Source organism: Lichenostomus cassidix, chromosome 4, assembly GCF_008360975.1.
Source record: "Lichenostomus cassidix isolate B80296 chromosome 4, HeHo_3.0, whole genome shotgun sequence".
Taxonomy (NCBI): domain Eukaryota; kingdom Metazoa; phylum Chordata; class Aves; order Passeriformes; family Meliphagidae; genus Lichenostomus; species Lichenostomus cassidix.
This window is the reverse complement of record NC_139484.1, coordinates 65571405-65587231: the sequence shown is the minus strand read 5'-3', so window position 1 is coordinate 65587231 and position 15827 is coordinate 65571405. Positions and strand designations below refer to the sequence as shown.

Sequence of the window (15827 nt, the reverse complement as noted above, 5' to 3'; positions counted from 1 at the left end):
AAGACTTCAGACTTCTTCAGAGTACAACACTCTGAGTTAATTTGTTTTTAAGTTTTCTTTAGGTGTTAAATGGAGAATAAATTGTAATTATAGTAGTTACAAAAGCAGAGATCAATCAAGTTTTCTGCTCAAGTTGATTGAGCGGAATTTTAGAAGGCAGCAGACCTCTCAGAAAAACAAAAAAGGGACTAATGAAGTTTGAAAGTCAATTTACTAAAAACAATGCAACCACTTAGATCTCTCTATTTATCTGACACGTACAAAACACTTGAATAAATACTTTGCAATATAATATATTTACCCCATTAGTGAAGTATGTCTCTAAAACTTTGAGGCCACAGTCTATACGCTTTTCATCTGAAGATACCTCATATTCTGCCTAGGGGAATGGAATTGAAAATTATATTATGTTCACAGACATCTGGCATTTATGCTTTTTACATGATGATAGGTAAATTTTATCATGAATAACACAATACTCCTAATATAAAAGGAACAAAAGGTTACATAGTAAAACATGTATGAAGAACAGTCCTAAGGAAAAAAACCCATATGGAATTTAATCTTTGGAAAACATACAAAACCTAACAATTAGTCTAAATGTAATTACAGAAACTGCATCCTAGAGGTTAAATTAGATCAATTACAACAAAATAGTATTTACATAAACCAAACCGTATTTCATTCTTTGAAAAAAAAAACTGAGTAGATACAAATTTTTAAGTTTTTCACTTAGTAACATCTAATACTGACATGTAGGAAAAGAGAATTGTGCAATACAGTGTGTTTCACAGATAAACAACTGGCAGCTGAACAGAGCTCCAGAAGTAGCTACTTATGGGAAAAGAAACCTACAATGAACAAATCATCACACAGATACTACTATTGAAAAACTCAAGGACTACTTGCTATTAATAATTTAGGAATTCTAAATTTCTAGGAATTATCTAGAAGCAGACATCAAAAGTTGCAACATTTAAAAACAAAACAATATCTGGGGAAAGATTAATTAGAAATCTCAAACAGCAATGTGTATTGGGTCCATAAGCTGGGCCAACTCAATCAAAGCTGTTTTCACATTTCAGAATGTAAATATATGCACTTAGGAACAAAGAATACATGGCAGACTTCAGACTGGAGGACTGTATCACACAAAACAGTTGGGCATATTGGGGCAACAACCATTAGGAACCTCATTGGAAGTTCCAAGTAATTGATCTAATCAGAAGTTATTTACCTTTATAAAGAAAACCAGAACACTAAAAAATGGCAGTTCAAGAATCACACACACACAGAGTACTGGAAATAACAGAATTCCTGATTTCCAGTTCTGCAAGTAATCACAACTAATCCACACTGACTCACTACTAAGTCATCGACATCTTTTTCTGCTGAGACTTTATGGTATCACCCACTGCAGCACAGCACATTTTATCTATCAATCCAAATGCAAGCCATCATTTTTGCTAGCTCGATTCCACAACAAGAAGTCTAATGGCAAGGAATTCTTCTGCAGCTACTAATCAACCTGAGAAGGTCAGAAAGTTCATCAACCTAAAGTTCAGCAGTGCACTTAGCACATTTAACACTAATTTCATACAAATAGTTAGGCACACTGTTTCAAGCAGATACTGTAATTTGAAAGGAAGTTTGAGAGATAGTCTTTCCAAGTAATTCTATTACTTCCTGAGCATAAGAGTGAAGTTTGAGCCACCACCCATTCTTTGTCATATGTGAGTAACCCTGTCCCCAGCTAGTGAAATAATCACTAGATTGGATAACTGTAATTCCTCACTTTCATTTCTGTCACTTATATTCAGTTATTTCACAACTCTTCTTTCTGTAAAGCCAAGCTGACTCCAGAGTTTTAGGTCACACCTTCCTAAAAATTGGAGCTTACCAGTCTTAGTATTCAGTACAGGTAAACAACACAGTACTGTACTGCCTTGATTTTGGACTTCTGAAATAGTCACATTGCTGCAATCACATCATTTCATGTACAAGAGTCAGAAAACGCTATTAAGATGAGAGTTTTTTAAGGCCGTGACATTTAACATCAGAAAGCTTGTTTTCCAAAACATTAAGTCTCCAATTTGTTTAACATTTCAAAAAGCTAAAATGGGTAAAACCCAAAGAAAAACCCCACAACCTCAGGTTTTCCCTCCTGTATTGCCTTACAAAGAATACTGAGAAAAAATACCCTCAACCCCCAAAAAAACTTGAACAAGCTTGCTGAAGTTTCCTGCTGAAGTCCACAAAAGGGAATCAGGCTCACTCAAGAATCATCTATAAGAGATAGTAGGTATTTTGCTTCACATCCTTGATCAACACAGCATGTTAGTTTCAGCTCATGAGAGTCACCAATTAGATGTTATCTTGTTTCAATGATTTCCAAGCATAATTCTTCACCATGATTTTTCAAAAGGAAGTTAAACAATAAATTTAAAAAAAAAGAAAAGTAAATTGTGAAACCATCCCTTACATCAGATTATCTCAGCTATGCCTGTCTTTGTTAATTCACTGAAGTGTTGCAATCCACACATTATAGGCCGCATATTTCAAAACAACTCAAATTTTTCAGTTTGTGTAAAACAGTTACTTCTTACAGACAATTTCACCTAAAAAATGACATCTGTAGAGTAAAAACACACCTGCCTTACAGTAATGCCTAAGATTTTTTCTCTTTTGTGCAGCCTCAAAGATTCTGCTACCCCTCATTTAGGCTTTTAAGGATTAAAATGTGTACAGAAGGGTACATCCACATTAAGGGTACATCCACAGCTGTCAGTGCTCTCCCCACTGTGTGGCACTCATTAAGGACTCTGGTTTACATTCACTTTGGGATATTAGCTCCACTTTTCTGGATTTCCATTCAATCCATTCCGTCTCCAACTGTCAAACTGGTCTCTGGAATTTGGCGCTAGAACAGTTCCTGGGAGTCACAAAAATTAAACACACCTGGGGAATAAGCCAAACTGCACACAGATTCATTGACAAATATAAAGCAATTCCACTTATTTGACGCTCAAATTCCTTTCTAGCTGATCCAGTGCCCCAGTTAATTCTCCCACGGGGGAAGGAAGATACAGTGAAATGGGGGGCACAGCAATAATTCCATGCACATCCTTACACCCTGCCTCTTTCAGAGCCATCTTGCATTCTGATGTTGTATTTTGGGATCCATGCAAGCAGCAGCACTAACCTACTTCTGTCTTCTTTGGTCATTTGTTCTCTAAATGTAAGAACAAAAATGGCTGGAATGAGAAGAACTGTTCTTTCAGCAGCAATCTCAGTTCAAGACTGTATCTTATTGCTCTTGGATTAACTGTGAGGGACAAAGAATCAAAAGCTCTGAGCTATTATTCTCTCCTCTTAAGGGCTCTTTTATGTCTGCCTAATCTTCTCATTACCTTCCCCCTCCCTAAGAGGGTTTTGGGCTGAGGATTTTTTACAAAATATAGCTGTGGGCACACTTCCTTCCTCCCCTCATTCTTCAGCATTAGATACCAATATGTAAATATATCAAGATTTTTTTCCCCTTAGTCTCTAAAAATCTGTTTTTTCTCCTTCCCTAGATGGTTGCTAAATCTCTGTCTCCATTGTATTATTTTTAATTAGCACATGCTGTCTAGCCTAGGGCTTCCGTGCAAGTTGCAACATTTCTAAGTCTATGTTTATAACATTTTGAAGCCTGAGTATAGCAAGTAATATTCATTATACAGACATCCTTTGAGGATCTAGAAGCCAAGCAGCGCGTCTTCCTAAAATTACTTCTCTCTTTCCCATCATTCCCGTTTCTGTAGCTCTGGCCATACCAAGATGGCAGAGATTTTATAGTAAACATTAAACATCTTCCTTTAAGGAACAGAGACTTTTTTTTGACACCCATCAGAAGTTAGAGCATTACAGTTGAGAAAGAGGAGATCACACTATGTTTTCAGCTATGCAGCACTTGGAAACAGAGGTGTATAGAGAAAATTAATAAAATGGTCGTGTGCTAACCCCAGCAGGCAGCTAAACCTCACACAGGTGCTCACTTGCTTCCCTCCACTAATAACCAGAAGGCCAGAAGTGAGACATCTTGCAGCTTGAAATAAAGACAGTTTGATAAAGCAAAGCTGCACATACAAGCAAAGCAAAGTAAGAAATTAATTCATTTCTTCCCATTGGTAGGGAGACATTTGGCGATTCCCAGGAAAGAAGGGCTTCGTCATCATGGATAACAGCTAGTTGGCAAATTTTAACTTCCCCCCTTCCTCTTTCTTTCCCCCAGCTCTTATTGCTGAGCACAGCACCAAATGGGATGGGATTATCCCTTGGGGTCAGCAGTCCTGGCTGTGTCCACTCCCAACTTCTTGTGCACCATCAGCCTCCTCACTTCTCAGGCAGCATGACAAAAACCAAAGACCTTGCCACTGTGTAATCACTGTTCATCAAGAACTAAAATGTCCTTGTTATCAATATTGCTTTGGTCTAAAATCCAAAATATAGCACAGCATGAGCTACAATGAAGAAACTTAACTCAATTGCAGTCAAAACCAGCACAAAAATCAAATATTCACATACAAGAATGTACAAGCAACTGCCTACTGATAGCCATCATCCATTTCTCATTGCTTACCACTGCATCCAGAAATTCAATGCATCTTTTCAACTCTGGTCTGGAATCACAAAACTGTCTGAAGAGAAGTCTTCCTATTGGCTGTTTGTCACAAAGCTGGTTATAGTCTCTTTCTGGGAAAAAAAATAATATGTAAATATCTTTCTTTTTTTAATTTTTGTAATAGAATGGTCATTACTCCCATTTGAGGTCAGAAAAACATGACTAAAAAGTGAAGATTTTACATTAACATATTAATCAAAGACACCATAAATACACAATGATCCCAAGGAATAGTGAAACACTCTTCAGTCACATCTGTGTCTTATAGACTACCCCATTTACTAAAAACACATTGAATTGTATGTTTGAGATTTATTTAGGTTAGGGTGCAGAAAGAGTGTGAAACAGCAGTAACAAAACAAACAAGACTGTTTGGAAAGAGGGAATTACAAGATAATAACATAAAAGGTTAAAAAAACTATTACAAGACACTAAGGAAAAGGGTAAAATATCATCAATTCATAACAAGCTTTTATCTTGTCATAAATTCTCCATCAAATTAGAAGTGCAATAGCTTATTTTTGCTAATTAGCATTTAGAAGCAAGAGAGAATCCTTTCCATTATCAACACCAAACTCTTACCCTTCTCACTCCAAAGAGTCAGACAGAGCATTCATTCTATGGAACACTCACCAATGGAGCACCGAATACCCTCACAGTGACTGACAGGGGGCAACTTCAGCATCTCTTTCCATTTTTTACTACGCCCACTCCGTTTGCCTAGAAGAAAAATATGAACAATGTAAAACAAAATATTATGTCATAATAAAATTAACCATAACATTGCCAGCATAAAATTAGGTCAGTTCTACACAGATGTGCCAAATTACTTTTCATGCCTAGAAAGAAATTCATCTACGAGGATATCCAAACTGATAACAAACATGATATAAAAGAACTTCTATGCAACTTTTGTGTTTCATGTAAAGTCTTTTCCAAGACAAATATTTCACTTTTTGGTGGTGTATGTAGAATATTTCTGCAGAGAAAAGGCAAATATCTAGGTATTTTGAAAATCACAAAACTGGAACATCAAAGATGGAACCAAAAAAAAAATTGAGAATTTTCTCTCAACCATGGTAAAGAATAGAAGAAAATAAAGTTGAGCAACAAAACACCAAGAACAAAGTTCTTAAGCACATTTTTGGATAATAAAGTTGTACATAAATATTCTCTCTTTAAGGGCAGTACTAGTAGTAAGAGTAGACCCCACTAATAAATGAGAAGGCATAGCTCAAATACGCACCATTTATTCTAGACCATACAAGGATACCAGGAGGAATTTAGCTGTTGCAGAATTTAGATATTTTCAATGCTTCTGATTTCACAGCACTGGTATTGAATTAGCATTGATTTTCAGAAACTACTACAGTATTTTTCTCAGTTTCTCAACAAATACATCTGTGCTACATTTTCTATGTTATATTGGACTTTCAGCACATTACCCTGGCCAATTTCATTTACACAAGATAGGCATACTTATCAACAAAGCAAAGACAGACACAGAAACACATACACAGTTTAAGATGCAAAACATTTCTGCAGAAGAATAATTTTGTATTGCAAAATATTTTAAAAGAAGATTTTGCTAAGTGATATAATCAGATGCATTTCTACATGACAGAGCAGTAGCAAATCTGCAGAGAGGCTTTCAAATCATACCAAGGCAGCACGTAGTGTTAACCACAACGGAAGAAAAAGGAAGGGAGTTACCCAATGTAACCTGAATAGAAACTAAGCAGCAAAAGGTACCAAACCCTTTCAGAATTAAATCGTTAGGGTGAAAGAAACTAACATCTTCAGAAATACAAAATATACATTTAAAAAGCCTCTCTTTACTCAAATATACAGCTTCTTGAACCATTCCACTGCTGCAGTTAGAGCAGTCCCAGTTCAGTGTACCTTGGTTCATTTTAAATTATATGATCCTTACTAACAGGAATATTGACATCTTACTGTGCTGCTGCAACAAAACTTTCTCAACTCTAGTATCCCTAGAAAGGTAAATGAATAAGGAAGAAAACACCTATAAATGTTGGCTTGTGGGCATTCTTTGAACTGACATCTACTGTCTTAAAAAAAAACCCAAATTTGTTCTGCATTTGATTTTGTTATAATCACTTTGCAGGTAATTTGCCTTCCATAAAGTTTTAGAAAACAAAATATTGAATCTAGTTCCCATCCCATATTTCACACAGTACCAGAACTGATAATGAAACTGTAAATATCAGCATCATTAAAAAAACCTGACTACTTTAGCAAAATATTTTGATCTTAAAAAGAAGATGAATATATGCTAGAAGAAAGTCAAAACAGACAAAGCATAGAGCCTTTCTAAGAGAACTGAACAAAAGAAAATCAAGGAATATTAACACGGATAACCTATACACAGACATTGAATAACCAGGCCTGGGTATGGATTATGTGATCATGAAAAACAATGGATAGAAGTGTCAGTTTTAGACTGGTAATGCAAAAATACACTAAGCTGCAAGGCCCACAGAAGTTAAATTTCTTCTGTTAGAAACTGCCCAGAAAGACTCAATTGTGCATGACCATACAATCAGTACTGATCAAGAATGATAAACTGACCCCAAACTCATATCACAATGCTGTTTGGAAAATGTAAAATGAACTGTGACATGTATCAAGAATACCATCTTCTGCAGCACTGTAAAAGAAAAAAACCCAACCCATCCCAATGCAAGAAAAAAAAAAAAGAGAGGATCACTGGTGCATTATACTTCAAGTCCAACACAAAAAAATCTCTATTTTACCCAAATATTTGGACAGATACTTACAATGTGACCATTATGAACTTCATTTTACAAAAAGAGACCACATGCTAGAATGCAACTGAATTCACCATCCTACAGAAGTCAACAAAGGCTACATATAATTTATTAATGATACACAAGAATCAAGTGCTTAGCAGTATCAACTAAATCAACATGCTCTCACTTTTCCCTGAACTGAATGTTCTTGTACTTACAGCAAATGCACTGAAAAAGTCTGTAGGTCCCAATAATGTAAAGAGCCATTTCTGGTAAAAGTTATGGCAGGAGGCCAATTTGATTGTCACATTATTCCCTAATTGCAAAATCCTTTTCCATTTCTGAGGCAGTTTAAAAGAAGTATCAAATCAAATTATAACAGTTGTGGTTAGAAAGTGTCTTAATATTGATTTCGGAGCTTCTATTCTGGATCTCATTCTAAACCACTTCAGACAAAGTTCTTCCAGAAAGACCAACAGCTCATTTTCCAACAGAAAAGCCAAAAAGCCATTAGGTTAAGGTGCTGTCTGGTTGACCTCTGTGGCTCAGATGAATTACTGCTTTTGCCTCTTTCAGATGTAATCATGGCTAAGAACTGTCCAGCTTGAAGTGACCCATCTCGTACAAAGAGAAGGGTGGATGCACCAATACACCATTACAGTGAGGAGAAACTTCAATTACATTTTCAGGTACACAAGAACCTTACCTTTTCCTCCTCCCCAAATTACTTCTTAGAGCTACAATTTCAACATTTAAGTCTTTTCCCCTTTTTGCTCCTTAGAAGATACGTACTAAATTCAGTTAGATCACCGCACTAGAATACAGTATGGGCAAAATGTTTAGATGTTTTATTGCAACTTACATTTTTAAATTTCAGATAAATATTTGAAAAACATATGTAAGGCAATGTAGTTGGCTTATTCATCAGTGAAACCACAGCTAGCTACAAAAAAAGAAACTGCTGTGGCCACAACCTATCTCAAGAAATACGAATATGTTTCAAGTCCTCAGATGCACTTCTCATAGCCTCAGAGATCTTCCTTGCAGACCTGATCTGCAGACTGACTCCCATTTCAGTGAGCACAATGTTCAGCGAACATTATTAAGTCAGTTTTGCTTGAGACAAAATATTTGGATTCTATCACGGAGAATCCTACTTTACTGGCTACTACACTGACACTGAGATTGCGGCATGGAGTTTTTTGGGGACCTCTGTGCTTCAGCTCTCCTGCCTGTGCAGGGCAAGCACTGTGTATCTGAGGCTGAGAAGCTCACAGCTCTACAGCACTGAGGTGACGATTGCTACAACTTCATCCTTGCAAAACTGATTCTACAAACCAGATTGTCCGATACCAGCTGAGAATTTCATACTAGGCCACACCCAGATAAGCTCTGAAAGCCTAAGACTGCAACAAGATGACAACTCACAGCACTCCTTTAGCTGTATAAATCAAATCAATTGGTTCAATGAAAAAAATGCAAAACAATTGATGCAGGAGCTCTACATCATCTACACTGAGATGCATGAAAATAAGCCAGGTACATAGACTGCTTAAAATTAAAATTTAAAAAATCTCCTTCCCACAGCAGAGGCAGTTGCAGGCAAGTTTCATAACAGATTTAAAACTCACAAGAATTCAAATCTTCTCCTACTCTCAGACACATCTTCCTTCACACCACTCACAATAAGGATTAAAACTATTCACTAAAAAAAAATCAAAACATTCCTGTTTTACTGTGGTCTTATACTATACAGACATTTATAAACACTGCCCATTAAGTAACAAATTTTGATGTTATGCTCTTACTGGGCAAGATCCACCTTCAAGACAAAAAACGGTGTGGAATTAATACCTCAGCTCCTCAAATCAGACCATAACACTGGTGTAGCACCAAGTTCAGGCTAAAAGATAAGCTCATACATAGCACTTGAGAAAAGCTATCACATTTCCAGTTCAAGAGACAGCTCATAAGGTAGTGCTTTGGGGGGTCACCACAACCTTCTCCATTCTGCAGGTCAGATATATTTTTGACAGCTCTGCTCCTTCAAAAACAAGCCCGGCCACAGCTTAACAACTACATTAAACAGACTGACAATGCTTTTCTATGGAGAAAGATTTTTTTTCCCCCCAGACATACAATAAATATAATCTGGCTGGTTCTCAGTAAGCTTACAAGAATCACCTGGCTGAAAATTCAGGTTCCAGCGCAAGGTTAGCACCTAACTTGCCAGCATTACAAAGGCCAAGGTACTTCTGAATGCAAACAGAAGCAAAAGTGCAAGTAGTACAATAAATAAACAAAAGATATCTATAGATTAGAGATCATTATGGCATGTATAAGATAAAAGCCTCACAATCCTGGATTCAAGTACATGAAGTTGGACTTCAGCAAGGTAATACTCGAGTGTTCTTGCTCATCTGACTGTCAAGGCAGTAACACTGCAAGCAGTTAATAGCCCAGCTCTCTACGTGAACATTTGTGCCGTTTGTTTATGTGCACAATCATTTATTGTTCCCGCAGCTATAACCACTCGAACAACTGGTTCTTCACATGGGCTCTCTATCCAGCTCCAGTGATCATGTGCACATGTAGGAATGCCAGTACACACACGCTGCACAGCCTCTGCACTTCACAGCAATTAGGTGCGGAATGGAAAGCTTGTATCACCTCAAGTAAATGTAACCGATCTAAACCTATGGTTATTAATTCATTTTTGCAGTCAAACAATGTAACATCTCTGTATACATTTCAAGATGCCTGATAACACATCAATTAATAGGGTTTACTCCAGGAGAAAATAAACACCAAGAACACCACAATTTTACAGTCAACTCAACAAACAAAGATTTTTTTAGCATGATAGTACACCAGGAGTGCAACAGATACTAAAGAAATAAAATTCCTTTAAGCTGATTGTGAAACCTCTCTTGTAATTGCCACATTTCAAATAAGCAAAGCAGCAGTGTGTATCAATAACCAGACCTCTCATGTTGTGTTTACTTAGTAAATGTAATTATTTAAGATCCCAAAATGCCTACATGCATTCTTCTTACAGTTCATTAAATAAAGGACAAAAAGGCAGACATTGTGCATAATTCTGTACAAACACAGGAAGACATGTTTCCTGCCACAATGAGTTTACAGCAATTTAAAGCACAATGCAATAAGAGTCCAATAGAACATAGGAGGCAAACGAGGGAAGAACTGACAACAATTGAAAGCAACTACAAAATCTCGGCACTCTTGTGTTAAAATACGTATTTGCTGCTGGTGGACTTTCTGGGTATGCATGTACCTTGCTTTCCCCCTTGTCCATAGCCCTGAAATAATTAAAGAAATTAGTTCCATTCAATAGCTAACCTACAGTGATCTGAGCAACTGCCACAGAATTATCTTCCTAGTTACAAACATATACAGAATAGGATACCTTCCTTGTACCATCAACACTATACTGAATTATTACCTTATACTGCAAGCAAAAGCAGAATTTATTTTGCTTGCATAATTATTCCAACTGCTTTTATGCCTAGACAGATAAAACTCGCTATTTGAGTGGACTGCTTATTTCCTGTGAAGAGCACTTCATTAAGACAATTTCAATTCTGAAACAAGTATCTTGCAGGATTCACTTAAGCCAAACTGTGATCACATTCTGCTACTGCAAGGTTCCTTCCTTCTAAATCCATCCTTGGACTGCACCTAGCAATTATCAAATCTGCAGGATCTTCTTGATCCATCTGAAAACTAATTTTGGGAAGAAAACCCCAAACCCAAACACCCAGCAACATAAGAATAAAACCACCTCAAAAACCCACACACCCTAGACTGGTTTATGGATCCAGCTGGAAACCTCACCCATTCTGCAACCACAGGCTAGAACCGTACAACCAAGAGCTGGGGGAAAATTTGCTTGAGGAATGACCTTAATTTAGCCAAAATCAATCATGACACAGAGGATATTTTATGCCTAACAGCAGATCCAAGTCTCATTCCCAAACTGCTCCTGCCATAGGAGTACAAATGAATTTTAAAGTGGATGCAAATGGACCAGGCATGTTTAAAATGTATTCTTGGCATGGATCCTCACCTGGAGTAAACTGCCACTGCTTCAAAGGACTGACATATCTACCCTTTGGGTGTATTTTTTGAGACTATTACTTTAGGCAATGAAAAAAGAAAGGCTCCTAAGCAGTTTAAAGCATACAGGGATTAATTTCTTTCCTTCCCAACATCACAGACTATGTGTGGGATGCTGAAATGAATTTGGGGCTTACATATGCTCAAAGGATTTACTGAGAGTGACTGAAATAAAAACAGAAGATATGAATACAAAGAGAAAAGTGAATATAAAATAAAAATGGGGGGGGGGGGAATGTCCTTTTTTTCAGAATAACCTTCTTTATATTTATTATGTCTCTCCATTTATGGGACGTTTATGGGACAAATTCTTCAATGTCCTTCAAGAGATACTAATTTCAAAGATATTTCTGCTGGGAAAAAATGTATATGTGAATTCCTCTGCTCTTGTACGCAACTAGAAAACATATTGTACACTACTGTACTGTAAACTACTCTTTTACACATAAAGACCTGAGTAAGGAGAACATGGAATAGCTGGTGTGAAAGCTTGCAATCTCAGTTCATACATCACTACCACTTAACACTTACCTGGTTTTCTATCTCAGTTCCTGCACTTCAGCACTCCTAAGATCAACTTTGAGTTTGCTTTTTAATCTCTTGTTTTTCTACTGAGTCACTTGTGCTTGTTCCTCCATTGGGTTCACCTCAAGAGGAAGTTTTCCCTTTTTCTTTCCCACATACAGGTTTCTCTCAAAAAGTAATGTACACGCAAGAGGAAAGAGGTGGATTGACACAGAGGACCACTAACCCAGGAAACTAGAACACAGAATCCCAAAACACCTTGCACTGCAATTGCACTGCAATTTTTAAGGAATCCTGATGGCTTCTTCACAAGAAGTGTTGCGGTTGCTACAGAGACATTGCAAGTCTTTAATGAAAAGAGACAGGCTTCTTAATATGATGTTTTATTAAAAGCTACAAGCATCCTCTTACAGACAAAATTTAAAGTTTTGAGGCTGGGGGAAAACTGGGGCTTCGTATGCCCTGAACTAGTAAACTCCTATAAACAGATGTTATCCTCATGCAAATTGAATTAGAAGATTCACACCTCTAAAGAAATAAATCAACAGTAAGACTGTTAGTGAGAAGGACAAAGGTAGGTAGTCTAGAAACAGACAGCAAAAGTACTTTATTTTTATTGTATAGAAGAAAGTAGCAGGAAAAGATTCATTTTACCTGAGTTCCTCACTCTCTAATAACATAGATCAAATTTACTTTCTACATATCAAATCAGATGTAAATGGAAGACATGAACTTGGCAGTTCAAGGCGTGCTGATTCTGCACACCTACAAATGTAAAACCCAAATGATATTCACATCCTAACAATGTTCACATCCAAAAGTATTAGAGTACCTAAAATTAGAGGAAAATTATGTGTACAAATCTGGGATCATGACTTTGATTGTTAAGTCTGGTTTATGTGCTCAGGTAAGATTTGGTGTTATTTACTGGGGATTTCTGAATTCTCATTAGGCATCTGCCATACTCCTTCACCAGAACTGGACAGGTACACAACATCTTTTATTCAGTTTCTATATTTGCAAAATGAAAATTACATATCTCCGGGGTTAAGAGACTTTGTAAAATGTATTCAAGGGTACAACCTTTTACTACTCTCATGTTCATCAGAAAACAGTCTCAAGTTAGACTGAGACTGATCCGTGCAAGCCATAATTAAGTTTCACTGATTTCTTTCGGCATGCACTGCAAACAAAAAATAAGAGCACAGTAGTTTACATGCTATTTTATTCGCTTTTACAACTGATATATTTATCCAGGTGAACACCTCTTAGCCACACTAAAGAGAAGGGTTACTGACGTGGTTCAAGCCTACACATGAAAATAAGTGAAACTGCTATTTTATATTAGCTCTGGATTTGACTTTCTTCCACAAGAAACATTCTGCACTTTTCCATGCTATCCCATCTCTCCATACACTACACAGTGAGATAACAGAAAGGTGGGAAGGAAAGGGATTTGAAAGTCTGCTCTTCTGTCCCACTTGTGAGGCCATTTTAGCAAAGAATATTTCAGCAAAACATCTGTCTCATACATGAACTTTGCAAATTTCATTGCCTCGCAGTCTATAGAGCACATAAGAATGGAACTGGGACAGGGATTTTATGGAATGGTCTTGACAGATGGAGTAAAACAGACATTTCCAGACCAGCCAGAGCATGCAACAGACTGAAAAGACTTTCATTTCAAGGAGTGCTTTGAAAAATGTGACATAAAAAGTACCCCATGCACAGGGATTGAGACCTGAAAAGGTAAAAGACCTTCCACCAATCGATCAATGGAGTTCTAGAGTTTCAAAGCCAGAATTCACATTTTTTGTGCATGCTTACACAACAGAACTCAGGCCAATTGAAGGTACACAGAGAGTAACAGATTATTACCATTACTTTTATAAGTTTCGCATCAGGTAGAACTGATCTTCACATCAGCTGCTCTCAGACTTTCATTTAGTTCATTAAAATATCTTGTTTGGTCAGTTCTACCACTATAATTTATTTTAAACATAGTGAAACCTTAACTAAAGAGGCAGCCTGACATTAAGCAGCCACTTAAAAGCTTCTGCAGATTACCACTCCACTCTTTGTGGTGAGGGTTTGGGCACAGTAAAGTTTTGAGCCAGATTCCACTTTCCCTTCATTTCTCAGATCACTTCAATGCAAATTCCAAATTCAGGCAGCACCACCACAGACATGTTACCGTCAGTGAAACCAGCCAAAACATGTCCTCTAGTTTTAGGTGGTCTCTTCAGCTAACGCTGGAAAATGGCCCAAAATTGTGATCACTGTTCTGGTTTTTAAACCCCACTTCAAAGTCAAAAAGCTGATTTTCCTCTCTCCCTGCTTAAGGCAAATTTAACTGGATACACATATGGCGTAAGTGCCAAACCCATTTAGAGTTGGAGGAACTTGCAAAACATAAAGAGGCAGATTCTGCTGTTCTTACTCACTTTAAACAGCTCCAGCTTAACTAATGAGGCTTCTCAACACAATTAAGACTAGCAGGATCCAGTCCAAAAAGAATATGCACATTTCATAGTTGAACAACATACTCTACACAAAGTACACTGGTAATCCGGGGAGACTTTCAAGTGGCCTTTTAATGGACAGTTATATACACGAAAAAGCAGTAGGACAATCTTAGTTCAGGATGTTTTTTTTAACAGCAACCGAGTGCTATACTAAAACTAATTATCTACCCAAAACGTTTCTTAGTTGAGGGAAGGAATCTCCAGCTCAAGGTGTTCTGGGGAGTCAAACTGTAAGTGTTAATCTAATGGGAAATGCCACACTTTTGTATTAGGGGAATACAAAATATTCGTCTGCAAAGTACAGGTCGCATTCACCAGCTACGTTTTTCACAGGCAGAAATTTCAGCAAGATGGAGTGCAATGTTTTTCCAGAGAAGATTTATGCCACTTTATCCTTTCTATCCATATGCATTTATATTTATAAACGAACTGAGAACTACAGATTAACGATCTCTTTAAAACATCCGGTAAAAACACTAGTAGAACCAAGGGGGAAGGAGGAAGGGGTGTTTTTTTCAGCAGCAAAGCCACAAGGCAGTAACTCCAAACAGATCCCGCGGGAGGAGCAGGGCAGGTGCCTCGGGGCACTGTCCGGGACTCACTGCCCGCCCCGGAGGGCTCCTGCCGCCACCCGAGGGGTCCCCGCCCCGCCCGGACCCCTGCCCGGCAGCCTCTCCTCCCTCCCAGCCTCTCCTCCTCCATCACTTCCTCTCCCCCTCCTCGCGGGCCCCTTTCCCCCTCACCTCAGACCCTTTTCCTCCCCCGGCATACGTCCTCAGCCCGCCCCGCCTCGCTCTCCCGCTTCGCCTCCCTCTCCGCCTCGCCCCGCGGCTCTCACCCTCCCGGGCTTTCAGCAGCACCGTGTTGGCCACGATGTTCTCGATTTCCATGGTCGGGGGCTCCTTCCCCTCAGGGCAGCCGGAGCGGGGGCCGCCCCTACAGCCTCCTTCGCCCCCTCCTCCAGCCCCGCCACCGCCGCGGCGCCAAGCCTCGGCTCATCCGGCCCCGGAGGACCTCAGCACTGCGCTCGCCTCTTCCCCATCACCCGCTGCTCGCCCCGGCACCGCGCTCCCCCTCCCCGAGGGCGGAGACGGGGAGCGGGCAGCGCCCGCCCGCCCCGGCCATGACTCCTCCGCCCGCCTCAGGCAGCACCGCCCCTGCGCCACCACCCCCTCACCGTAACCGGGACTACAAATCCCA

The 15827-nt window shown here is 38.6% G+C and overlaps 1 protein-coding gene across 2 annotated transcripts in view; it reads right to left on the bottom strand.

Annotated features, from left to right (window-relative positions):
* Window positions 1–15739, bottom strand: part of GRK4 (G protein-coupled receptor kinase 4) — a 38322-nt gene extending 22583 nt beyond the window's left edge. Inside the window, exons 1-4 of one of the 2 annotated variants that reach the window (XR_014851911.1) lie at window positions 15466–15739; window positions 5297–5383; window positions 4622–4734; window positions 302–379 (exon numbers count right to left, since the gene is read on the bottom strand). Coding sequence is in view for 1 of the 2 variants with exons in the window: in XM_085059691.1 (XP_084915817.1) it covers window positions 302–379; window positions 4622–4734; window positions 5297–5383; window positions 15466–15517 (330 nt within the window). In the remaining variant the exon portion in view is untranslated. The remainder of the gene's footprint in view (window positions 1–301; window positions 380–4621; window positions 4735–5296; window positions 5384–15465) is intronic. The other variant, XM_085059691.1, reaches the window with a different exon arrangement.
* Between the last annotated feature and the right edge of the window lie 88 nt (window positions 15740–15827).